Source organism: Numenius arquata, chromosome 1 (genome assembly GCF_964106895.1).
Source record: "Numenius arquata chromosome 1, bNumArq3.hap1.1, whole genome shotgun sequence".
NCBI lineage: Eukaryota > Metazoa > Chordata > Aves > Charadriiformes > Scolopacidae > Numenius > Numenius arquata.
Window position 1 is genome coordinate 32,131,876 of NC_133576.1, and position 27,505 is coordinate 32,159,380.

The 27,505-nt window shown below is 37.7% G+C and overlaps 1 protein-coding gene across 1 annotated transcript; it reads right to left on the bottom strand.

Moving 5' to 3' along the window:
* Nucleotides 1–27,505, bottom strand: LOC141478107 (uncharacterized). The gene is made up of 10 exons (XM_074167273.1): nucleotides 27,374–27,505; nucleotides 20,988–21,028; nucleotides 18,941–18,978; nucleotides 17,432–17,518; nucleotides 12,987–13,054; nucleotides 8,251–8,319; nucleotides 3,182–3,305; nucleotides 1,694–2,070; nucleotides 656–660; nucleotides 1–76 (listed from the first exon to the last, which is right to left on the bottom strand). Exons 1-10 carry the CDS (start codon nucleotides 27,500–27,502, stop codon nucleotides 1–3), a joined length of 1,014 nt encoding a protein of 337 aa, XP_074023374.1. The 5' UTR covers nucleotides 27,503–27,505.

Genomic DNA, 27,505 nt, shown 5'->3' on the forward strand with positions numbered 1-27,505 from the left:
CTAAGCCTCTTGCTGGCACTTAATAGTAACATGGGTAGGACAAATCTCACCAGGGTGGAGAACGTTAACAGCCTGTCTGTGACAAAATGAAATAAAATTATTTGAATTGACACTTATGCTCTCATAAATCTGACCGAACATCCATTATTACTATTTTGCCCTGGGACTTCAGCCTTAGCTTGGAATACTGAAAGTTGCTTTCTTTAGGAGCAGGCGTATGATGGCGCCCAGCATCCCTGACACAATTCGGTTTCTACAGAGTGTCTTATTTACTGGCAGCCATGAGGACTCACCCGACAGAGCACAGTCTTTGTTCACAGTTCCCAACCTATTTCTGCCAATGCTCTGCCCTGAAGGTCTGTCTCCAGAGGCTCTTCCTGGGTTTCACTGCTGCACCTTTCTCAGCTTTTTTTAGGGGTAGTTCACTTCCCTCTCTTTTAATCACAGTTCCATTAACCAAAGCTTTAGCCTTTCTGTTTTCTATGTCAAATCCCAGGAAAATCTTCTGGGCTACATTCAGCTAGATAAATCCCATGTTTCAGTTAGTGCCTGTTGTTATATCAGCTACTGTGTCATTGAAAATAAAATTAATTACTACCTCTATGTATTCAGAAATATGGTTGCTATATTGATCCACACATCTATGTGTGTGTACCTTTCCTAATGATATAGGAGCACGTGTTAGAGAAAATGCTGTTTTCAGCAGGACACTCACTGATCTAAGGTTATGGTTGCTCAGGTCTCCATTTGAACATTCAGCTGGCAGGTTTCAGCAGGTATCCTGCCTCCTGTGGTTTAGATGCACTTTCCCGGGAGCTAGCCTTATTGCACAGTGCGAACCAGCTCTGTCCCTGGAGCACTGTAGAAGGAAGGGGCATAAAGCAGTATCTTCCCTGATATATTTCAGTCAGCCAGTCACCCTCCATGTGCTTACAACTATGTGGAGTGCCAGAGGGCCTGTTGTGCCCAGTGAGGAGAGGGAGAAAAGCCTCATTGCAATGTCCACATTTTTTGTATCTCAGCAACTAAAATTTTTTATTTGGTTTTTCTAGTTTTAAATAGCCCCTTAAAAAAAGGCAGCAATTAAAATAGAAAAGCCTCCTCTAGATAGCTATCCAGAAAGATAATTTCAGACTGATTAAACTCTGCTCCCTGTATCTGGCCCTAAAAATTTCTTGTTGCCACAAAGGTAATTGCGAAAATAGGCTCCACCAGCTGGGCTGATCCAAGAAGGCAGAAACATCAATACCTCTTCAACCTCTGACATTTGTCTAAATAACTAAAGTCCTGTACTAGTATTGCAGTGACCTCTAGGGGTCTGATCCAAGCCCACTGGCTTCATTGGCCCTACCTGACTTACTCCAGACTTCCAGAAAGTTTTCTAAGCCTGGAAGGATGAGTATTTAATGTACACATGAAAAAATCAGTGTGTCTGATGAGAAACAGAATAGCCTAAAGCCTTCCATCTCAATGCTGCTGATGTCTGCATGGTTAAAAATGAACTACCTAAGGCTATATGAACCCTTGGTGTTAGCCTGAACAATGCATTCACATCCATTTACCTGAAAACTAAATTTGGTTTATTTCATTTCATAACCACATGGAAGATGACAGGATCTCTTTAATGCTGAATCAGAGCAAAAAGTTTCCACTTTTTATGCATATCAGCACAAAATAAACCACTTCCACTTACCCAGGAGTACTGTAGATCCATATCAGTTAGGGAATATGTAAGATGTGGCTGATGAGAAGAGCAAGTACAGTTTTCCCATTCTTCTATTTTTGAAATCAAGAAGTCACAAGGACAGAGCTGGTTATTAGGAAATGGCTTCCAGTCACTCCACAAGTGAAATTCGGTTTCTGAATGGATTGAAATAGTTCCTAAGTTATTAAGTCTGGAGGTGTATGAGCGGCCCAGAGATGCAGAAATAAAATCTGCCCTAGTCTCAGTTTCTTCTTTTCTCCTCACATTTTCTTTCCAGGTCTTCTTTTCCTGAGGTTTTGTCAGTTTCATGCAAGAAGTTAGCGCTTCTTCATCCTCTTCAGAGAGATAAGCATCTTCAAATGTATCTTTAAAATTGCAAATACTTCTGTTATGTTGCAAGTCATAGACAAAATGGCACACTTTTTTCTTAAATCCTGTCTGTTGCATTCTATATAATGAAAAAGCCAAGGACTCCATAAAAAACAAGTAATAATGGTAATTAGAAAGATGGAAAGGATTTTGTACTGGGTCAGACATCTGAGTCAAAAGCAATCTTTATTCTCTATTTGGTAAATTTTTCTTATTCCTTCAGAAGCCTGGAAAATTTTATTGGTTCTGCATCAAACATGAAAATTTGCTAATTAAATGTCATATTGCTGCATAGCTGCAGAGAGCTGAGTCTAGCTGAAATATTGGAAAATTTCAGGAAACTTTCCTGGATAATTCTTCTCCCACCCCTTGCCAGTATGTATGTATGTTGTAGTCACAAAGAAGTTACTGAAATCTAAATTTCCTCATATGTTTCAGCTCAAGCAGTGATTTGGCTGGAGCAGTAGTTCATCAGATAGTATTAGTTTAAAAATAATCATGTACTCAAATGCATCGTACAACAAATGCATGCACTGTTAAATTAACACTGGCAAAACAACTTCAGATTAAGAACTGCTGCACAGTCAGATCAGTGATCTATAGGAGACTTGAGAAAATAACCTGAACCCAGTATTAGTTTAGAATTCCCGTGTCTTATGGCCCTAGGCAATCAGGTATGATGAGAGGCTTGTCATGCCGCAGACCTTCTTGAGCACTCCCAGCTGCTACTGACTCATGGATTAACACTGAAAGTTATCTTTGCATTTGTGAGTTTTGCCTTTCTGATCTGAAATGTGATACAAAACTAGGAACTACTCTAAAAACAAATTGTCCCCAGCACGGAGGCCTCACTGTTATACAATTCTATTTAGCTAAAATCCCCACTTGCAAGATATACTGTTACAAAACTCAAGCTAGTGTGACAGGAAACAGGTTTTCACACTATGAGGAAGTCAGCACTGAAGTGGTATCACAGTAACATCTCAGTTGGGGTTTGAAAATCGTGGGTGGTGAATGACAGACCAGGACAGGATTGTTTACAGTTATGTTCACTACAGTGTCATTTGCCAAATGTTGGAAAGAATGCTGATATGATGCTGTACTTACTGAGGGGGAGCAAAACATGTTTGACATCCTCTAAGCTTTGTGTGCTTGTTTTTTTGGTTCGGACGAATTTCTGCAATCGTTTTAATGTTCCCATGGACTCTGCTTTATCATCTCGTTCTGTACCCTGGCAAGAAAAACAAAAACGATAAAAGTATTCAAACCCTACAAATAAAAAATGAGGGTAACATTTGGGGAATGACAAAGTCTCAGTTTCAAAGAATTAATCATCTCCACAATGCTTTAAAAGTTAGGCAGTTCCTCGCTTGAGACCAATGGATCCAAAAAAGAAAAAGGTAAGTCACAAGAGACATCAAACTTAGATCAGTGTTCATATTGCTGTTTACATATTACTCTTCTTTAATACCCCAGTATTATTTAATTCCAGATTAGTTCCAGAAACATTCTAATATATGCATCCACTACATTACCCAGAAGCATTTTAGATATGCATAGAAATCCCAGATATGGCAAGCTACTGCATTTAAATATGTATGGGAGTACGTTCTGAAACACTGGTATCTTCCTTTATTCAAGGCCTTATTTCCTTTCCTAGATTCAATGACAATAACGTAAATGACAATTCAAATCTGTTATTGTACATTCCAACAATGTCCTGCCAGAGAAACTCAGGGTTTGGGTACTACAGGCTCCTAAAGCAGGAACTTTGTGTACATGCAGCCATCTCACGTGCTTTCACTTATGTTAAACCAGCTGCTATCTAGAAAATCGGGCCAGAAACACTGGAGTTCACTTCCAGTCTGACTCTGAACTTCTCTGTGAGCTTCAGAGAGAAATTTCATACTTTGACAGCAAATAACCTCTCTTCCATAGTTATATGCTCTGTTTCACATAGGATATCTGCTTTTCATTAGAAACCAAAAAAAGTAAACATATGAGAAATGAGTAAAACCATAATTCATTGAAGGCTACTTTTTGGAACAATACTATCTGGCTTCTATGGATGTTCACCTATTTACGCCAATAACAAATTTGGCCTATTGTGGCCATGCATCTTTGGTGATACTACAAGTGATTAAGTGCTGGCGCTGATGTTATCAGAAGGCAGAAACGCAGAGGCCTTTATTGCACTCTCCCCAACAATTAGGTCACACATAATAGATCCTTTCTGCCTCCTCATATGCATAATCCTTCGAGACAATGTAATCAGGGAGTTTGCTAGAACAGTCTACTGTATAGTGGGCAGGCTGCTCAGGGATGGGTCTCAAGAGATTCTGAACTCCTCAGCTTTCATTTGGGTTGCAGGCTTTTTGCAAAGTCTTAGCATGAAGCACATCTGAAGCCCCAGCATTCACGTATTACAAGTTACGTCTATCCCCTGCAGCAATGGTAAGGGAGAGGGTGTATATTAATTCAGTTTTAAAAAAAAAAAAAAGACCACCGTTCACTTGACAGACACTTGCTTATAAAGATGGCTGTGCTTCAAGCACCAAAGGTTCAGATATTTTTCTATGAAAAAGACATGAGGTTCTGTAAGCAGAAAGAGAAGTCCAAGACTTCTGTGCCTAGGCAAAGGACATTTTCATGTGTATTTAGTTAGTTTTGTGTCACTAGACAATCGTGTTGAAATTATAACAAGTTTAAGCAGAGAGTTTGTGAAAGCTAAGTGTGAATAGGTGACATGCTCCCCTGTGTACTCAGTTGTTTGATTTCAAACCTTGAAAGGGTTTGTACCTAATGACTTGCACCACCGGTTTGCTTTGGTCCAATTATAAATTGGCATGGGGGTTTAATAGCCTACAGAATCTGGTATATCCTCCTCCTGTTAGACCAATGGACTAACAGAATATTAGAAATTGTCTTGAACCAAGCATGACCTAGTGAAATAAACATATACACACATGTGTAAAATTACACACTAACAAACCTGAAACTATTTTATTCTTTCAGGCACTGTTCTGATGAAGTGTTCTTATCTATGTAAAACATTATTAGTAGTCTGTCTCTAGATACACCTTTAATGGCTTCCTTCATGGGTGATAAAAATTAACATGACTCCATGATGATGGAATTATGACTAATATGATTATCTGACTTCTTTCCTTAAGGACAGGACCTTAGGACTCCTCATCTTGCTAAACACAGTGAGTAATGCAGAAGTTCCCATGATGGACAGCATTTGGCTGTTGACTCCCTTTTTCTTAGCAGCATGTTACTTTCCTTGAAGACTGCAGACTGTCCTGGGAACTGGGATTCAATAACAGGTACACAGCAGGAAGCCAGAGAGTTGAATGTAAACATCTTTTCATGCCTCCAGTGTCTTTTGTAAATTACAGCTACATTAGTATTTTATTTTCGATCAGGGGCATATATTTGAAGCGAATTTCACAGCTATCCCTGTAAGCTGTGTTTTGGTCTCAAAGTGCCACAAACTGAATTCACAGCAGATAAAGTTAAGATGAAAGATGCTTTCCAGAAGTTCAACTGATGAACTCCAGCTACTATTGGATGTCCAACAGAGAGGATCTGAACACAGATCCCCCATAATGCATATATTGTGGAGATCAGCTCATCTGCACCGACTGTTCTGCTGTGCTGATACTCACATATTACTCTGTGCTAGTTACTAATACAGACAAAACCCAGGTGCTTTCAATTTCGGCCATTTGAAGAATTAATTATTGTATTTTGCAGACTGATAAAAACTAGTGTTGTGGAGTTTAAAACCCTTTATGTCTTCTTGAGGATCTTCACTGTAGGATAAGTTCTCAGCAGATTGACCTTAGTTTAGGGCCATTTTACAGCTTCTATCTCAGTAGTCATCATCAACTGTAGGCCAGATCCAAGCATCCTTAGATTAGTCATGTTCTGATTTGTATTTCAAGCCCTCTCTGCCCTCTTCCAAATTCAAGACAGCAGGACTGCAGTTTTATCTTAGCTAAAGAGAAAAATTGAGGCATAATTTTTCAGTCTCTCATTGTGAGAAGTCTTTGCACAATAAATCACAGTGGGTTTAAAATGCTAATGTTGCTCTGATATAAGATCCCTTGTAGTAATAATCATTTGTTCACTTATAAGTAACGATACAAAAGCAACATGATGACTCTGAGTTATGATCTGGGATTTCCATCATGTAGACATCAAGCTAAAGGGAAGATAATCTATTCAGATAATTATATTAATGGCAAACCCTAATCTTCTTTACCTTAAAAGCACTCATTTGGTAGAGTCTATTGTTAGCAAAAGGTCATAAGTGTTTAAATAATAAATACAGTAACCCTCTTTTATGGAGAATAAAGCTCATGCAGTATCAGTTAGTGATGGGACAACTTTTAAATTTACAGTATTTTATTTCGGTTTACCGAAGCGCTGAAGTCCAGAAGTTTAGCTGCCTATCCAGAGGTATAACATTCTTTGATGGAGAAACCAAACAGACTATCAGGTGAACTGACCATGCTGGTGTCACAGTCTAAGTGTACTGTCCTGGCAACCCTCAGCCACAGCTTAGGGAAAGCATGCATAAAAGTGAGAAAACCCCATTATATGTTATGCTCCGGTGTCAGGCAATTTTCTTCTTGTGTTATCTGGAATCTGGTATCTTTAGTTGCCACTGTCCAGGATATGAGAGAAGGAAGAGCACTAACAGAATGTGCAGTACTACTGGCTGGACCAGTAATGTAAACTAATTTGGAGTATGCTACTTTCCAGTACCTTCCTTCACTGTGGAAGGGGAAATAAGTTCCAAAAGGAGCTATGGGGGAATACTGAAGGCCAGTGCACAGAGCAGTACATCTCCACTCATAAAAAGCTGTTAATTTAAAACACATTTAAAGCCTTTTAAATTTCCCCCCCTCCATGTTCTAGGATCAGAGCATTTGCTCACTTGAATTTTGCAGCTGTACTTGTGTTTTGCCCAATCTATAAGCAAAGATATCCGTAAGGGAAGAATTCGATCATGAAGAAGAATACTCTTTATTTCACTGCTTACCAGGTTTTAGTCATGCAAAATCATGTCACACCGCAAATAAATATGAATTATGAAAAAAAATAAGGCTGCCCTTTAATTCCAAATAATTTGCATGAAGTGTGCATGAATGCTTATGGACAAAAAATATACGTTTTAAAAATGTATTTATAAAAATGTATTGCAGAAAAAGAGACCTAAATTGTGTCTGATAAACTGTTTCCGGTTTGTCCTAAGATATTCTAAATATGTTAGAAATCTTTGCTTAATGAGGCGTTATGAAGATTAACCTGGTGACAGAAATACAGCAATTTGGAAGCTAAGTGTAAAACACTGTTGGTCAGATTCCAGGAATCTCAGTCTTATTGAGCATTCTTTTTCCTGGGTGTAACTGCATTAGTTTTAATAAAAGTACTTGCATAGCATGTCACTTCTCAGCATAAAGAATTTAGTCATGGCAGAGTCTAATCTCTGTGATTTTTCCTCAATGGTTTGCCTTTCCCAAAGAACTGCAATGATTTAATCATAATTACCTATACACTTAAATTCAGAGTACAGTGTAACAGTGAGAAGACAAAACTTACTGCATGTTTACTGTGTCAATGGTGCTATCATTATTGTATCATAGAAATTTTTTGAAAGTTTCAGCCATACCCTTGCTGCACATAGTGAATATTAAAATAGTACATGATGATAAGGAACTTTCTGCTCTATTTATACAAAGAGTTAGTTCTGTAAAATGCACTGAATTTGGATAAATTTTATGTTAAAAATGTCAGTTAAGCCACGGTCAACCAATCTATAGACATGCACTGTACAGACTTCTTTCATGTGTTTCTGCCCATACATATCTGACCTTTAAATATTCCCATTATTTTAGCCTGGTACTCCAGCTACTCAAAACAACTGCATAGTCAAACTAAACAGGCTAGGATTATGGGCAGATTTTCTCCTGGGGATCACAGAGCAATAATAAGATATTCTATAAAAGATAAAGAAATATCACTATTAGTACCATGGATATTGATAAAGATCTTCCAACTTTTGGGGAAGCAACATACAGTAAAGGAAATCCTACTAAAACAGCATGTTCTTACAGGCTGCTAGCTGCTGATGAAAAAAATTAACCATTTTCATGGCAACTTACCATTTCACTGTTACCAGCCATGCTTGAATTGTGAACTCGTGGTGGAATCCACTGCTCATAGTTTATCACCTAGATAGTAAGAAAAATAAAATAAAATAAATCCGACATCAATAAGACGAATAAACATATTTAGCATCTTGTCATTGAGTACAGGTTGAGAGCTCAGCAGTCTTTCAACCCAGTACCGTGTGCATATAAAAGCAATGGCTGACATACACCAGCTGACACCCATTGAAATCAGTTTGATATTGAGCTGTCTTAATTTCCTTAGTTATCTGGGACTCAGTAACAACTTGAAGACATCATAGCCTATGTGGTGCGGCGGCAGAGCCATGCATTATCTCATGGGATGCTTGGGTCTCATCCTAGATCTTGGCTCTCTTTTCCCAATGAGCGGGAAAACCACAGAAGACTTTCCTCAGCAGCAGCCCCCCCAGCTGAAGAGCAAGTGTCACTGATGCATTTCTAAAAAGGGTCTTTTTCAGTTCGTCTCATTTTGCCTGCGATGTTGAATCCCAAGTGTGTGAGTTTGAATTGGATTAACAATGCAGAGAAAATGGGAGGATCCTCAGAACTAAGCAAAGACAAGACTATATATACTTTCATCATCTGCCTATAATCCATTTCTTGGTCACAATGTCCTCATGATAGGAACACCATGAGAATACAGTTTCCCTGGGGCACTGATGCAGTCCCTAGTGGGCAAGCCTGACAGTGCTTATAGCTTATCAGTGAAAGTAATGAACACTAGCCTTTTTTCTTCATGAATATGAATGACACTTTGAAGGCTGAATGCAACCTAAGAATTTACGTGAGAAATGAGGCATGAAACATTTTTGAAAATGTATTAGCCCAAAGACTGTATTACTTCATGTTTTATGTCCTTCCCAATATGCTACAAAGGGTTTGAGCCATCAAGGAAGCCCTGCAAGACATGAAAAAACAAGAACAAAGATATGAAAAATAAATGCAGAAAGTAAAGCTGTTTTTTATGGTAAGGTACAATTGTAACAGTGTTGTTCATGCTGTGTTCTTCAACCGGTACTTCTGTTTCAAGCCCCTGTTTTCCAGCACTTACAGAATGAATGGAATGAAATCAGCATCTATTTAGGGAATGGAGAGGGATTAAAGTTTTTGTGAAGCACTCAGGGAAGCTTATTTGCTTTCTTTTTTTTTGTTGTTTGGTTTTGATTTTTCTTTTTTTTTTTCTTTTTTTTTTGTTTTGTTTTTTGCTGTTTTGTTGTTGTTGTTGTTGTTGGGGTTTTTTTTGTTTTAGAGGGGAAAACCCCTAAAATGTTCACCTATTCTTTTTATTCTTGCTTGTAAATTTGGGTCTTCCATGTCTCATAGAATCACAGACTCACACAGACTAGCTGAGGAAGGAAGACACCTCTAGGGATTGTCTAGTCTAACTCACAGCTCAGAGCAGGTCCACCAGAGCAAATTGCATAGGTCCGTGTCCTGGCAGGTTTTGAGTATCTCCAAAGATGGACTTTACACAGCCTCTCTGGGAAGCCTATTTCAGTGTTTGACATCCCCTCACAGTAGAAAAGTGCTTTCTTTATGTTAAATGACATTTTCTGTATTTCAGTTTGTGCCTCTTGTCCTGTCCCTGGGCTCCACTGAGAATAGTTTAGCTCTGTCGTCTTTACTCCCAGCCTGAAATGTTTGTACACATGTACCAGGTCCCCCTGAGCCTTCTTTGCTCCAGGCTGAACAATCCCAGCTCTCTCAGCCTCTCCTCATATGACAGATACTCCAGTCCCTTAACGATCATCATGCCCTTTCATTTGATTTATTTCAGTATTTTCTCTGTTTGCCGTGTACTGGAGACACAATAACTGAACCCAACACACATAGGTGGTGGGTCAGCTCACCACTGCTGAGCAGAGGGGAAGGATGATCTCCCTTGTCCTGCCAGCAATGCCTTGCCTAATGAAGCCTAAGAGGATGTTGGCCTTCTTTACTCCAAGGTGACATCGTTGGCTCATGGTTGGCTTCACCAGGACCTTTTCTGCAAAGATGCTTTCCAGTCAACTGGCCCCCAGCCTGTATTGGCAGAAGAGGTTATTTCTCCCCAGGTTCAGGACTTCGCACTTGCCTTTATTAAACTTCATGAGGTTCCTGTTTTGCCATTTCTCCAGTCTGTTGAAGGCCTTCTGATAACCAAGCACTACTCTGGTGCATCAGGCACTCCTCTCAGTTTTACACCAACTGCAAATTTGCTGAAGGTGCATTCAGTCCCATTGTCCGGGAGATTAATGGAGATGATAAACAGTACCGTACCCAGGATCAACCCCTGGGGTAGACCACTAGGGACTGGTCTCCAGCAGGACTTTAAGCCATTAATCACATTCCTTTGAGCCCAGCAGTTCAATCTGTTTCCAATCCATCTCACTATCCTCTTTTCTAGTCCCTATTTCATTAGTTTGTCTATGAGGATGTTATGGGGGACAGCATTGAAAGCCTTAGTAATGTCAAGATAAACAACATCCACTGTTTTCCCCTCTTCCACAAAGCCAGTCACTTCCTTGTAGAAGGCCCCCAGGCTGGTCAGGCATGATTACCATTTCATAAATTCATGCTGTCTACCTCAAATCACCTTATTTATCTTCATAAGTTTGGGAGTAGTTTCTAGGAGAATTTGCTCCATCACATTGTTAGGGATTGAGGTGGCTGGCCTGCAGTTCCCTGGATCTTCTTTCTGGCCCTCCTGAAGATAGGAGCAACATCCATGACACTGGAGTGACATCCCACCACTTTTCTGAGATCCTAATGAGACTACAGCCTTGCAACTGCAGGCATACCTCCACTTCCTCCTGGTTTGTTCCCCATGCTGTGTGCATGAGCATACAGGCACTTCCTAAGGGCACTCATTTGTGCTGATTTTGCAGAAAAAGTGTGAGAGCTTCCCCCATAATGCTCTGTTGTCAGCATTCCCGTATTTGTATGCATAATGCAGTACAGCAAACAAAAACAGATAATCAGACTATTTTGGAAGCTTAAAAGGGTTTTATATCAATGTTATCTTGATGATAATGAAGGCCAGAGGTAATAATCACTAAAACTCAAAATAATGTCATAAAAATGAAAATTTTATAAAACAAGTTCAATAGGTCTTAAATTGGTACCAAAGCTTGGAGGTATCCAAGTCTCTACAACTCGTCACATGTCCCAAAAAAGCATCTTCAAAAACTTAGAGAAGTCAAAAATAGAATTTTGCTTTTAAAATGGGGCAAATGGTTCATGGGGAGATGATTTAAGGGATTTTAAGGAAACACACTTTAAAGAAAACATAGGCCTTATTGCCTATTATTTCTTTTTTCCCCTTTTCACTCCATATTCTATCATCTCTGGGGAATGGCCTCTAGGGTCTTAACACGAGTCAGCCCAGAGGGTACCATGGCAGAATAGGGACAGAGCCAGAGATCCCTCACACTGAGAGAAGAACCACTGTGGGATATCAAAGAATAATCTGTCTTCTTAATACTTAGAAGGTGAGAAGAAGAGAACAGACAAAGAGAATGAGAGACACAAAAGAGAAAACTTCCTCCCCACCTATGTTTTGGCAGCAGAGAGAGAAGGCAATCATGGGAACAAAATAACAGTGCAGAGACACATAAAACCCTGAGGGAAAGCAGGAGAAACCTGGAACATACTGGCTTTAAAGTCACCGATACGGTCGTCTGTCCCCGGATACACAGATCATTTGACTTGTCTCCTTTTTAAGCCAGATCATGTTTCTGTCCTACACTGTAGCTGAGTACTGCCTAAAGTCTAGGTCTTCACAGCTCTCTGTCTTATCTCAGATGCCTTCAGGGTGATGCACGTACAGTTTTTTCTTTCTTCTAACCTAAACATCCAAAGGACTCCTGACATTGTATAGAAACAGCAGAGGAAACTCCATTTGGAGCCTTTTATAAAGTTTAGTACTTGCCTTGAATGCAACATTCTTCTGTAAAGGAAAATTTACAAGATTTTCAGCTTTTAAAAAATTTATTGTATAAATTCCTTGTTTAGAGAGACACACGCATATATAGGTGTGTGTTAGACACTTTTAGTCAGATTCCCAAACTGGGTAAACTGTTGTGTCATGTGAAATCAGCAGATTTCAAGCTAATTTGCAACAGATATGAATTGGCTGTTTAAGTAACATATTATCAGGGCAAACGTTGGACTGGAAGTGAAATAACAAGCAAATGCCAGTTGTTATAATTCCACATCTACAAGTCCTTCTTCCCATCTCTCTGCCGGTCACCAGCTGATGGGTGGTTACCTGCCTTTATGTTGTTACTATTCTGCAAACCCAAGGGTCAGAATTCCTTAATTGCTCATACTAGTGAGAGAACTAATGCAGTATTATGAAGAGGAGATGCGGTATATGTTTATAGAAATTCAGCAAACATAAGGATACCTATGCCAGTGTGGATCACACAAGACTGATCTAAATACTTAGTATAGATCATGCTAGACACAACTCCAGCACATCAATTTAACAGAAATGTATTAGTCAGGGAAAGAAAAAGTTTTCTAAGTATTAAAACCCATATGGTCTGCATAACAATAATGGTGCACAACTCAGGTAGTTACTAGAGTTTTCTTTTAAACTCGGCTTCTAAAACAGACAGGCGTACTGAGTATGAAGTTTAGGCTGGGCAGATACTGAATGAAAGCAAGAAATACACATTATATTTTAATGGAATTTTAGAATCTTAAAAGAATAGTAGTTATTTCACCTGGCATGTGGTTTCTTCTATCTTCTTTCCTTGCAGAAAATGTATCCCATCACCAATAATATTATCTTCTGTGAATTATGACCCAAAAAAAAAGAAAAAGAAAACATGCTTTAAATGTCCTGGTTTAAGTTATTCTGAGGGATATCATTTGAATTGCACTTAATGTTTTAAACTGTCATTTTGGCTCTCTGAAGTTAATCTTATATCATTTAAGCATGCATTTTATCCCAAACTGCTTTGAAGTAAAACTACAGAACAAATTGGCAAATTGACTCACATAAAGAAAACTCATTCATGCTTACTTCTTCATATGTACTTAGTTCTCAGAGTTTAGTAACCCAGAATCCCAACAAGTGCTTCCTCTTGCCCTGCTAATTTATAGCAGAAGAATGTAGATAATTTGTATAAAAAAAAATGAAGGCCCTGGGAAAAAAAGATCTTTGCAATTTAGATCTGTTTGCTTAGATTAGACTAGAAATAACTTTCAAAGGATGAATGTCCTCCCATTTCTTTCAAGATATTAATGCTTTACATGGGAAGAGTATTTTCCTTCATTACAACAATAAGCGATAATACATCAAACAAGTCTTTGAAAAGTTTACTTTTACTAAGTCTACTTTGAAAGATCTACTCTTACTCCTACTCTTAAGGCAAAGAATCCACCATTACACTACTGTAGAAAGGTGCTAGTGATTAGATTCCATCAACACAGATATCAGAGGCACTCAGTTATTTTGCAGGATTAAAAAAAGAAGAAAAACTATTTGCTAACCACAACCTAAAGTGCTATCCTATTTTTCCAAAGTTACTAGTAGGAATGTGTTGCTTTTTTTTTTTTTTTTTCATGAATGCAAACTTGGCCTCCTTATTGCTGCTGAGGAATAGCTTACAACATCAGTAATTCTCCTGTTTGCAAAAGAACAGCTAACAACATACAGATTCTCAAAGGCTAGCGGTAGGCAGGTGAGACTGATTACATTTTTTTGTCTACAATCAACAGAAAAAGAAAGATTAATTAAGTGAATAATTCTAAGTGAATGAGATTCTTCAGCTATCAAATGAAAAAAGCTATTTGAACACGACCATGAAAATTCAAATTCAAAGAGGTAAGTAAGATCCCAGACCTCAAAATGTCTATGTTTAGGTTGGAATTTCATGAGACCACAATGTGTGTAAAGCTAGCCAAAAAAAAAACCCCTAAACTCATGTGAGTGAAACAATTTAAGGGCTGCAAGTTAGCACATAAATTTTCATATGTTATTTTTAAAGCAAATTCTGAGTCAAGGGACTTTTTTAGGGTTCTTATTTTTCCTAAAAGAAAATCCTCTGCAAACAAAAATTGCAACACAGTAACAAATAATATTCCTTACAATTTTGCAACTTGGATGATATTAAAACTCAGAAATTGCTATGTGGACATCGGGCAAAAAAGAGCAACACTCTTTTCATGTACTAGTTCCGCCTTGAAACCATAGGTGAGCTGCATAGAAAATACCATCAAACAGTTTCCTTTATTTGCCATGTGCGTCAACAGGAAGAGGGAAAATGAGTCACAGAAAATTTTATTGCACGAGTTTGCCTTTGGAGGCTTCTGTAAGAGCTTCTATGATTATAGGACAGTGTCTTTCTTCTACAGACTTAATGGTTAAAATAAAACAAAGAGCTTCTCCAAAAAATATGTTACATTCCAAAATCTAACATGACTGACCAGATTTTAAGGTGTCTCAAGCACCTGCAACACTCCTTGAAGTCACTGAGGGCCAGGTGTCTGACAATCTAGTTGTGTATTTAGAGCTAGCTGGTCTTCTAGAAGCAGCATAACTCATGTCAAGCAGTGCTTATGCAACACCAGTTTAACATAACTGGGTTGTTTCTGGTACTCAGGCTAATTTGTTTTCATCTCCTGCAGGCACCTCTGCACACCATGCCCCTGTGCTCTGTGAGCTTACTCTAAAACTTGTCTTGCAGTGTTTAGTCCAGTGTCCACAAATCCTCTTACAGCCTCGTCCAAAATAGTATTGCTTGGCAACTGTTTTCAGCTGAATCACAGAGAACTGTGGGGCAACATGTAATGACCTTAGTCTGAAAGACTACTTACAGTGACACTTTTTTAATGCAATTTTGGTCAAAACCAAATAAACAACAGCATGTTATTACAGCAAATCTTAGTGATCCCCCCCAACCATGATCTCTTTTGCTAGCCATAATAACATCCATCCACAGTAATTTTGCTTAAATCAGGTCTCCAATCCATTGAAGTATGGAATAGGGTATATGGGTAAAAAACAAACAAACAAACAAACAAACAAAAACAAACATGCAAAAGATACAAGTAAGCTGCAATGTTCTTTTCCTCCTAGTCTAGCAATGGGCACCAGTGACTTTACTGTAGAGTATTACTGTTATTAGTAGGAGCAGTGGAGAATTATGTCCACTGACTCTGAGAGTGTCAGCTCTTTTCTGTTTTTCTCTCTAATACTCTTTCATAGAAGCCTGATGACTGTGATTTGCATATTCTACTTTTTCAACAATGATACATATTGGCCAGCAAATCTAGTACTGATGATTTGGGTTTGGGCTTGTGAGCAAAAACAGGTGTTCCGACTATTGTGTCTGTGGGATATATATGTTTTTACTACCTTATCAGTCTGGAAAAATGATTTTTGTAGAGGTTATACACACAGCAGCACTAAGGACCTAATCCAAAGGCTACCAGCATCAGTGGATGTGTTTTTATTGTCTTCAGTGAGATTTGGATCGGGTCTGTGAATACAGCTTTGAGCTAAGCAGAGAAGTCTATGCTGGATACCACCCATGGTTTATTATACCTAACAGAAATTCATATTATGCAATAGACTTGCAGGCCTTGGGGGATTATCTCTGTTAAGAGAAAGGTTTGATCAACAGTGACAAATTATGTTGATCAATAGCAATACACTGTAAATCTCCTTGCAATGGTTTTCACCACTGTGCGCGAAGGGGACTTCCCTTCAAATCAGTTTACTGCAGTAGGGGAAAGGGAGATTTTTATTTAGCTGCCAGCTTTGCTTCCTGTTCCCTCAGGGCCCCTGCCCTTCAATTACAACACTTGTCAGCTTCTAAAATGTGCTCTGCTTCTTTTGCATGCTTTGGATATTTAAAGGGTAAAAAAAGTCTTGAGTAGAGAAGACTCTGGAGCAAGGTCAAAAACTTCTGTTTTCTTATTCAGCATTTTTCCACCTCCAAACTGATAACCTCTGGAATAGTTTGAGGAATCATTCCAAAATGGTTTTGGTTAAAATTAAGACTTGTCTGGAGAGAAATGCCTCATTTTTCTTTCACCTATCATTACAACCTTCTCCTTTGCAAGCCGATGAGACACACTGAAAGTCCCTTTCTGGTTCTGGTTCCAAGAAACCCACTTTGCCACACATGGGCAAATGCAATAGCTATTGCAATTTCAGATCTATCTGCCAAGTATTTAAGAGTCTGTCTTCAAGTGGTGAAGTGAATGAAATCCAGAGGGAAAGCTGGTACCCTGTCCTGTGCTTTCTTTGGCATATCCAGGTAACAGTGAAATCTCCTAACAGTGGATGATATCTAGACCATTTGTACACGAGATATTAAAAGTTAAGACAATGGCCATCTTCCCACTTTGATGGCTTAAGAAGAAAACAAAACACACAACCACTTAAATCTCACATATCTTAGTTTCTGTTTCTGCTGAATCTTGTCTGGTTTGGTCTGATTAGGTAACTATAATGCATCTACCTTGACTTTGAAATGTATAAATACAAATTCCATTCCTGGAAGCAATGTTAAGCAGATTTTCAAAGCATTTTGATTTTTAAAAGTCCAGTTCATGTTTAAATAGACAAAGTGACTGCTTACTTGTTATTTCACATAGTTATTTTAATGATTTTATACCAATCAACTCTTAAACGGTGTCACTATCAATTTCTTATATTTATTAGCTGTAAAGTTGCTTCAACAAAGTTGGTCAAAACAGTTTTAGAAAGAGAATTGGACAAAACAGCTGCCTACAAAATTTTACCAACTCTCTGTTGCATGTGTCACGAGGTTTTTCTCTGGAAAAGTTACTGTTTCCCTGTTGGATAGCTGGAGCAGTGAAAAGTATACAGGGAACATGAATTCCTACTATAGGCTCATATGACAGTTGGCAAGCCCTATACAACAGGACTATGGCAATTTACTGTAATGGAAGTCTTCTTAGGTCTGTGGACTGCAGACTTTATTGCTCAGAGAGTATTCTTAGCCTCCCAGTTTTAAGGTAAGCTTTATTTTAACTACTTTCCCCCTCCCCCCCTTAGGGACAAGAAAAATCTCAAAAGGACTTGACAATTTATTTAGCTAGATTATTGGTGAAAAATGAGAAATTTTCCTAGGTGCCCTTTAAAATACTGTGCAGAAAATGCAAAATCAGCTGAAATATGTTTAGCAATTACCTTCAAGCTGACAGTGCCTTCTGATGTACGAATCATTCTCCAGCTTCCTGGAACCCTGCCAGAGTGTGCCATTCACATTTTTCCTGTCTAAAGTAAAAGAGAGCAGTCACCTGAATTCACAGCAAACCTGCGAAATAACAGGAAAGTCTATAAAAATAGCATCAGAACGCAAATCAAACAAGCTTGCAGAAAACTGTAGTGTCTGCTCAAACACAGAAATGAACTGATGATTTCACAGTATAGGAAATTTGATGGACGGATGGTATTTATTGTGGGCAGACCAAGTTTTATCATCTTTTGCTGCTGTCTAATATCTCTTTTAACACTGTTAAAACATGATCAGAATGTTTTTTATCTTAACCCTGGTTTTAAGACCTAGGAGCCCACAGAACATCTGTGCCTTTAATTTGCTTCCAGGAATTGTATAAATATTATTTAATTTTACAGTTAACAAGCTAGTGTGTTAGCAAGAAGTAGCATCAAAGACGCCCACATCTATGTCACACACGCTCCAAGGCTAGTACTGTCTCAGCTTGAATGGGAGAAACTAGGTTGGCTTTGAGAACAAGATGGCTATTCTTCTGTTCTGTCAGTGAACTTCAAAGCTGTTATGCTTCACAGCATATTGATAACTATTAAGTTTTTGTGCTTTCTGGTTTTGGTTTGTTGGTTTTTTTAATGTTAGGTTTCACTCTATGTCAGAAAATTTTCTTTATGAAAGCACATGTCGATTCTGTCAAATACTGTGAATTCATTACAGCCTGAATGCTGTAGACCAAGTGATACTGTTCTGCATGAAAGTCTTCCCAGTGTGGGGTTACGGAATGAAGTCTTAACATAGGGGAACTTTCAGCTGTCTGAGAGACATTGTTATGAAATATTGCTGCATTGTTACAGGCAGATATAATAACCTTTTTACTCAGTAAGGTCTAGATACAACAACTAAACCCAAACTCCAGAAAATAAATAATAGAATGTTAACAGGAAGCTCTCACTGAAAAAAAAACCTGTAATTTTTACTTTTTAAGAAAATGATGATTATTTCCTACGAAGGATTTACAAAACAGAACTCATTGAATCACAAGTGTGGATAATAATATGCAGTGCCAGCATAGGTTTTAAAAAAAAAACAACTGAATTTCTTTGGTGAACTTGTTTATGAAAGCTGGAGCACAGTAGTTTAATATAGGAATGGATGGGGACCTGAATTTGATTAGATCAGAGAAATCTGAAATTTTTATTTATATGATTACAAGAAACACTGCTGAGTATTTCTCATGCTGTCCCATAAAAGGCTCTTTAAGTCTCAGTTATGTTTCTATGTTTAACTAGTTTGCGTTCTATATACCTACAAATGTGTCTGTGAAGGGAGAGGGGGAATATATTGGTAGCTTAACTGTATTTTTTCCTTTGCTTTGCATTTGCTCCAACAGTTGTAAAGCAAATCAGACCCTTAATTCAAGTTGGTTCTGTGAGCGTATATAGTAAATGATTTAAGCAGTTACTAACCAAATGCTTCATTTTCAGACATGGACTTCTGGATGGATCTAAAAGAATTAGAAGAATTTACCGTTAGTTGAAAGTCAGAATGAAAAACGAAAGCACATTTAATCAAATATGGATATTTTCAACCTAATTCTTCAAAGCAGGGCACAGGGATTTATCTGTGCAATTCCCACTGGCTTTAATTGGAGTTACTTGGCTTTCCTCATTCACCCAATCATCTACTCCCATATGCCACACAAAGCTCTGCAGGCTTCTGAGTTTTTCTCTAAAATTATGTTATTCAAGATCCTTTTTGGAATGAAGGATTCATGACTGAATCAGGGAGCCCATCAGGAACAAAATAAGAGATACTTTTCTTTAGACATTATCTGAAATGCCCTACAACTTTTAGAAATTAATGTCTGAAGTTTGGCGACATAATAATGGCTTGAGTCAAAAAGCTACATATGAACATACCATCCACACAACTTTGAGTGATATTTTATTGCCCAAATAAACCTTGAGCTTTTTGAACATTTATATCAAGGAATAGTCCTAACTCATGCTTCCATCTATGGTCGGGGTTTTATAAATGATGACTTAAAGAATATACTAACTTCATTGAAGAAAAAGAAATTTTTGAACTAACACAGATTTATCCTGTGAATTAATTTGTTTCACTTTATCCATAAAAATCCCAATGGGTAGTAAATTATAAGTGCATTATCAGGGGAGGTATCATGTAGTGACGGCTGGACACTCATAATGAAATAATTTTCATTGCAAAATCTTTTCATGTTGAGAAAAATTATTTTCATCTGGCTTACTCTTTTTATATTTAGTCAAATGATCTGGACAACCATTCTAAATTCACGTAATTCATTTAGAATGGGATTAATTTTAGAATAGAATAGTTTTATTTGCATTGTAAGATTTGATACTGTAGTTACAGACTGCTATTTAGGCAGCAAGTGATTGCATCATATTTGGTAGAGCTTGGTAAGGTAAATCTCGGTAAGGTCTACACGGTAGTTTGACTTCCTTAAAAGTGTTAAAGAACAATGAGAAAACCATGAATAATAGACTTATGTCCATACCTTAGTTAATGCAATTTTGGGAACGTTTTCACAGGGCCCTGTCTGGTCACAGATAACTGAGATCTCACAGCTCTGAGTGCATACATCTCTGTGTTTTCAGTTGATAAGGTACTAGTGTTTTTATCAGATGACCAAAATAGATTCAAACTGTTATTTAAGACAAAGGAGCGCTTGATTTTCTTTGAAATCTTTATCTATTTTGACATTTCTCAGTAATAGACACAGATAACATTGATCTTCTGAATTTAGTTGAACCCCACCTAAAAATGAGAAAAAATAATAATAAAAAAAAAGCGTTCAGGGATTTTCATGTCTATCACAGCCAGACAGATTAAGATCTGTCTTTATCATTCCATTAGGCAGGATTTCAGATTTCATCTGAAGGGGACTACTTCAGTAATGCAATAGCCTTCAACTTGAAGCCAAAAAAGAATTTTCAAAATGATTTCCTCTGCTTACTAATATATATTAATCATTAGCCCAAACTATAACATTGTGTCTTAATGAATGGATGTAAAGCATGCTCCTGTCACAAATATACTTGATAAAGTACAGTCTGACCTGCTTTATCTGAATCATTTTGCAAACTAATTTTTTACTTGGATTAAAAACACAAACAAAAAACTCTTCAGGAGATTATCAGGTCAATGGTACAAACATGCTACAAATAGGTTACCACTTCAATCTTTCAGAAAAGCAGACATATTGTTAAACCAAGCTCAGATTAACTGCATTTGATTTTAGATGTACTGGTTCTGAAATTTTGGAAGAAATCTTTATGTATATGAAAAAATCATGGCAAAAGAGCTTTAGTAATGCATTACAAGCTTGTTACTTGCTTTCCAACTGCCACATTAATACATGTGCTCTATGAGAATTAAAGCAACATTGGAAAACATTAATAAAACAACAAGTATGAAATGTACAGACAAATATAGTGACACTGTATAGACCTCAAACTGGTCTCAACTTACTTTCTTTTTTTGGTCACTGTGTTCTCAAAGTCAGGAAATTCCTTTTAAAAAGATAGAGAAAAAAAGTCTATGAAAATCAAAAAAAGTTTAATCCAAACAATATTTTCCTCACTGGAAAGACACTGAATGTGGTGCTTCTGATGCATGTTTTTAATATCCACTAATGTTTCCAGACTTTCTTTTTTCCAACAGCTGAAGCTGTGGAGGACACAGTGCAGAACAGAATATATGTAGTTATGTGTCCTGATTTTAGGACGCTTCAATATCCATGGCTCCCAAGAAGTTGACAACCGTAATACCCCTGAAAAACCAGAGAACAAGAATATTACCCCAAGAATGAATATCATATTTCTTCTACAGTATGATTCTTTTAAATTTTATGAGGATAAAAACCCCACATTACAATGGGATGTGGCTTTCTGAGGGACACAAAAGGATGCAGCCTCTGTAATCCCATTACATGCAGAGGAATGTGGAAAAGAGCAGGAAACTCTGCAAGTAAAATTGAAAATTGTGCAAGTTGGCCTGGCAAAGCTCTGAGGGGGACCAAATCAGAATCAAGCACTGGCCTGGAGGCAAGGTCGCACAGCCCCCAGGGCCCAGATGACATGTACCCTGACAAGATGTGGGAAGAAAGAGAAGAGTTATGTGGGGGATGAAAGAGTGAAGAAAAGGATGCTTCACTCTGCAAGTCATGCCAAAACATCTCACTGCATTTTTGCTGTCGCAGTTACCCTGGGACTTGAAGTTAATTTTAACTTTAAGAAAACCCGAGGATGTCTTGCTAGGACAGAACAGATCTCTGATCGCTATACTATTTTGATATCTCCTGAGACAGAATATCAAAGCACTGTATCACTTTCATATCTATTTCTTCCAGCCTGGAAAGCAGAAATGAAACTGGGATAAAAATGTCCATGATGAATGCCACTTCAATCTGCTGTGCAACAAGAGACATTAAAAAAAATATATAACCATTCATTATTTTATAAATATGAAAACTTCAGTGTATGGACCTATTTCTCATATTCTTATGTTTAATTTATTTCCTTCGTGTAATACTATCTACATCTGCGTAGCTCTGGCCACAGTAATTTAAAAATGTCATCCAGGTTGCATGATGAAAAGCCAAAATATGTACTACATAAAATGATGTAAGTGCATAATTGAGCATTTTATATTTTTCCCCTCCTCTTGGTAAAACCAAAAAAAATTATAGATTTTTTTTTTTTTAAGATTCTTCAGGAGAGTGCATTAAGAAAAAGCTGGTTTACCAGCTGCACTGAGGTTATTTTAGCTGTGCAGGAGGTCCTATTAGCACCTGGACATTTGTGAATGCTAATAATTGTGTGCAGTTTCCACAGAATTTTTTTTTTGCACTTGTAGATTTGTTCACAGATGCTGCGTGCAGATCAAAATAGTAAACAGAATTTATCATCTACTTTGAAGTACTGCAAGCAATGTAAGGTAAATTTCTTGCTGAAAAAAATTCAGCATTTTAATCTTGGGACAAATCTTTTCACTAGCTCTAAAGAAATGAGTAGATGAGAAGTTGAAAAATGTTAGAAAAGTGATTTTAAGGGTCTTTTAAAAGGTAGTGTCAACATCTCATTGAAAAATTCAAACATTTGATTTCAAAGAGGCTTGTTAAAGGAAGCATTATGCATGGAGATCAGAGATCAAAGAATATTGTAAGTTAGAATCTGTATATGATCCCAGGAAAAAAATGGACACAGAGCCCTTTCTAAACTTCAGTGTGGCCATATACTTTGAAAAACTATTAATTCATATCTTCACATGCCAAACACCTGGTGCAGAACATGAAACAAGGAATTGTAAGTTGAATCTTTTGCTCCATGTTCAAGCTAATGCTTCAGCCTCAGTTTCTTAAAATCCAGCAAAAGATACTTTATGGCATTACATCATATACTGAGGTGATACTGATGTGACTTCACTGGATATCATGGGGCGCAGTACCACAACGAAATATGACAGTGAGTTTAAATGGCCATTTAAAAATGGCACCCTTTATTTGACACCCTTCTTCCTGCTATGTCTGAATCAGATGGCTAAACTGGGGTACAAGAATAAATTACTCATTTGTACTGATTTTTTTAAATATCTCTTCAGTATTTGACTGCACTTAAAATCCTATGTGACTTGAATCTGAAACTAGGAGTCAAGTAGTTTTAAAAATGTGTTTGATCTTAGAATGTAAATTAAGTTTAATCTGGACTCTACCCTCCACATTCTCTGAAAAGCATAACTACCTTGTTTATGGGAACAATTCTTTCCTTCCTTCCTTATACCAAACATGAATGATTTGTTTCCTAAAAACAAACTGCACATTTGGAAATTCAGCATTATGAAATTCTTAATAAATGCCTTTCCTCCCTGCTTTTATTGAATAACTCTGAGTTAAAGAATTGAACAAATCCCTCTGGTGTTTACAAGCTGTCTGAGAAAGCCAGAGCTCCTGCATCTGTTAAGACTTGCAAAGAGGGAAATGATCATTTCAGATAACTAGCCCTCTTCTTTCCCTCACTGGAATTAACTGTCAATTATAACACTGTAGATTAAAGCAGGTATCATGACTGATTGTAATTTTCCTGGCAATGACTTAGAAAGACTGATAAATTATTTGGCACTTTTCTGATATACAGGGTAGTTGATCATATCACAGTCAAAGTTGAAAAATATGTGGATCTCATGACATTTGGTGATTCCAATCTGACAGGAAATATATGAAAATAGTTGTAACACTGAAGACTTTTTCTTGAGAAGCTTAAGACAGCTCATGAGGTAGGAGTCTGTAACACCAAGCTGCAAAAGGTAGAAATTCAGTTTCCCAGTTAATAACATAGTTGAGGTAAAGAGCACCCATATGATTCATCACTGTTGGCTACCAGCAGTTTCTAAGGAAGATCCGTTTCAACTTTGCTATGTATAAGGTTCAAAATCAACTCCAAAAATCTATTTTTTGTTCTTTCTGTCTGAGAATATTACTGAAGCTGAGCAACAGGCAAAGTAACCAAAAAGTTAACAGGCCAATTCCTTGGGTGGATTAAAATCAAGAGGTAAGCGTGTGTAACAGGCACGAGACAGCACTGTATGAACCCAGAGTGGGAACATCTCAGGCAAAACATTTTGTATACTAAACAGGTCTTCTAGGTTATGTGAAGGAGAAGAACAGTGTACATGAAAGAGAGATTATTCTTTATCCAGGAAGTGTTATTTGGGCAGATATTTGTCCAGGACCAAAAATAATCATGGTTCAAAAAGGTGCCCAAAGAGTATGTTCACTGAATTATGTTCTGCACAGCTTCAGTGAGCACAGTACCCTGTATTTCCCATGTCTCCAGAAGAGTGTCACAGCCCAACTATGATTAGGACAAATCACAACAGACAAGATAACTGCAAGAAAATAAGTACCTTGCTGCAGTATACGGAAAAATTTCCTCTAGCAATAGCCTCCCTTTAAGTTGAGGAGAGCAGACCTTGAACGCCTGCCCTGTTGATTTCCAAAGTTGTATAGAAAAAAGGAAGGGGCAAAGCCTCCTAAGAAGTAAATGTGCCATGCCAGGCTGCTCCAACCTGAGAAGATTTAACAGCTCTGTGGAATCTGCATGGCCATGGTTCAGCCAAGCATTCAAATGTACACTCAAACCCATATCTACTTAGCAGTGCACTTAAGTGTATGCATTACTGAATAATGATAGATGGCTGAATCAGGGCCTGAGGGAGCCAGTAATGTCCTGAATTTATCATGCTATGGGGGCCGCCCTGCAGCCTGGAACCAAGTGACGGAATTAAAAATGGGAGAGAAGTACAAATGGGCTCAGTTAATAAGCTTAACGGCTTCATCCAAGGTGTAGGTCTAATAACTCACATGCTAGAAATAGCAGATAAGATTACACATAGTCCTTTGGCCTTAGTGGCATTTTTCCATAGGTCTTACTGCTGACACGTCATCACTAATCTTGTTTTCCATTTCTAGAGAGTATTTTATAAATAATCATGTTGATTCTACAGCCAGCACAGTGACACAGCATCCAGCCATTATTTTTAGTTTAGTGCTGAGCTGAATATTATCTCAAAACAGAACAAAATAAAACTCACAGCCAGTCTTAGGAAGCTTCTTGTTAATATCTAGTGAGCCAACATGTTGCTTACCCATTTACCATTACTTTTTTTGACAATTATATTTAAATTTAGTGATGAATACGTGTGCCCTCACTAAAGTATCCTCTTTAGGAAGACAGAAACGTATGATAAGAGTTAGAAGAAAGCAAAGTGCTAGATTTTTCTATTCATTGTTGTACATGTATCTTTGTGGACTATGCAGCGCCATCCCACAAAACCAGCAGTGAGCAGTGTGAAAAGATGTTTTGCTACAACGTGTTCAAATTAACTACAGGGGTTTTAATCTTACACTAGTAGCAAACCTGCTTCTCTAGGCTGTCTCAATGAAAATAAAATTCTGTACTGAACACGTTGATTACTTCTGTTTAGCTTAAAAATTTATGAAGCCTAACTCTATACTAATATGATGAAGAGTCTGAAGTAATGCCGTCAAATCAGAAAACAGAAGAAAACAAGAAAAAAACAAGAGACAAAAAGTCTGAGGTAAACTATCACTGCACTTTTAATTCTTAGTCTTACACATTGTGAAAACCTGGTGTAGAACACAGTGCTAGGGATGTGGCTCTACCATACCTTGAGAAGATAAAGGATAATTTTCAGTAGTTACCTATTGCAAAATATATTAGGAGGTGATATGTCACATGCTGGACACAGACTGGAAAACAAATCCTCTTTCACTTTTTGTTTTACTTTGTACCTAGTAGATAAATGTCTGTTGGACAAAGAAATACTAGTGTAGTTGTCATTAACTATTAAGTTGGTTTGTAGTCACAGCAAAAGACTGTGACTGGGAAAAAGACTGAATAGATGTAGGAGCTGAACTATGATGTCCACCTTTGTTACTAGAATGGCATGTTTCAACACAGCTGTGTAACACAGCCCTAGTCAAATAGCTAGAGCTTCACAAAACTGAAATACTGCAAGCATGCTTGGATCAGGTCACAGCCATATTTCACAACCATGATTAAACACACTTGGCTGGAACAGAGTAGAGGTGGCTCATTTTTATAGTAACAAGGTCACAACCTGATAAGGGGGAGAACCTGTCACACAGGAGAACATCTCCCACCTACTACAGTAAAATTATATTGCAAGCACATGCCAGAACCCAGGCTCATAGATCTGTGGGGATGCTATGTGGAATCATCTTGAGATCTCTGTGCTGCTATGCTCTCAAAACCAGGACCATTATATAAAGCATCAAGGTGATTATCTGGAAGAGAGACACATGGCAGAGTGAGATGGTTGCAGCAGAAGGGTCTGAGCAGAACAAGTTATTTCCATTCCTCTAGGAATTCAATAGCTGCATGCCACAATTCCCAGCCATTCTCCTATCCCACTCTATCCAGCACTCTCTCCACACAGGTCCTGTGCACAAATCTGCTTTGTGATATTGTGACACCGTAGGCCCAGCAGTCTCATAGGCACATGGTACCTAATCCAGAGTGTGTACAGGTAAAGCCTGGCATAAATTCTGAAGGGAGGACAGTCTTTCTTCTTTGAATAATGAACTTCCTGTTTTTTCTTTATTCCTTCACCAGACTGGATCATATGTTGCTATAGATAGAAATAGTAATTATAAATGAAGGAGCATTGTAAAGAGAGAACAGAGATTATGGAATGAAAAAGATTATGAAATTCAATATATTCTGTTAAAGTATATGTCAAAACCTCAATGATATATTATACAAATAACATACCAATAATAAAGGATTAAGTAGAGTAACACTATTTAGGAAAAAAAAAAACAACAACAAAATACAGAAGACAACCTCCTTGACATGTTTACCTGATGAAATCTTGTAAAATGTAAAGGTTATTCCAGATGTTGTTGGTTAAAAAATTCATACAACTCACAATTTAGAAATGCATTTTTTTTTCTTTTAATAAAAAGGACAAAGACACCAATAGTGTAGCTCGTAGAGACAAACTCTACCAATATCTGTACTCAGCATTTTCATCTGTTATTACTTGCAAAGAGAAATTCCCTCGTACACTGAAGCTGCACTAATCTCACTTTGCTGCTAGCTCTATAGAAATTCATGACCTGTTTTTCAAGTGTGCTTGTTAAGACTGGACAAAAATCAGGTCATTGACTACAGGGATGAGATTTGAACAGTGGCTATAAAGAGCCTAAATAGTTCAAACTGGTAGTTAAGCCAGCTGAACACGTGTGCCTGCATAAAAAGCAATAGTTTTTTTTGTAAAATAAATTGCATACTTTGCAATTAAATTTTACTTACCAAAGACATAGACCTATCAGGTGGTCCACAGTTTACATGCATGCTCACTGGACTGCTAGCCCGGCTGTCAATAGTAGTTGTATCCTTGGGTTCTTGATGTTCTGGGACAGGCTCATACAAGCTGTCCATTGA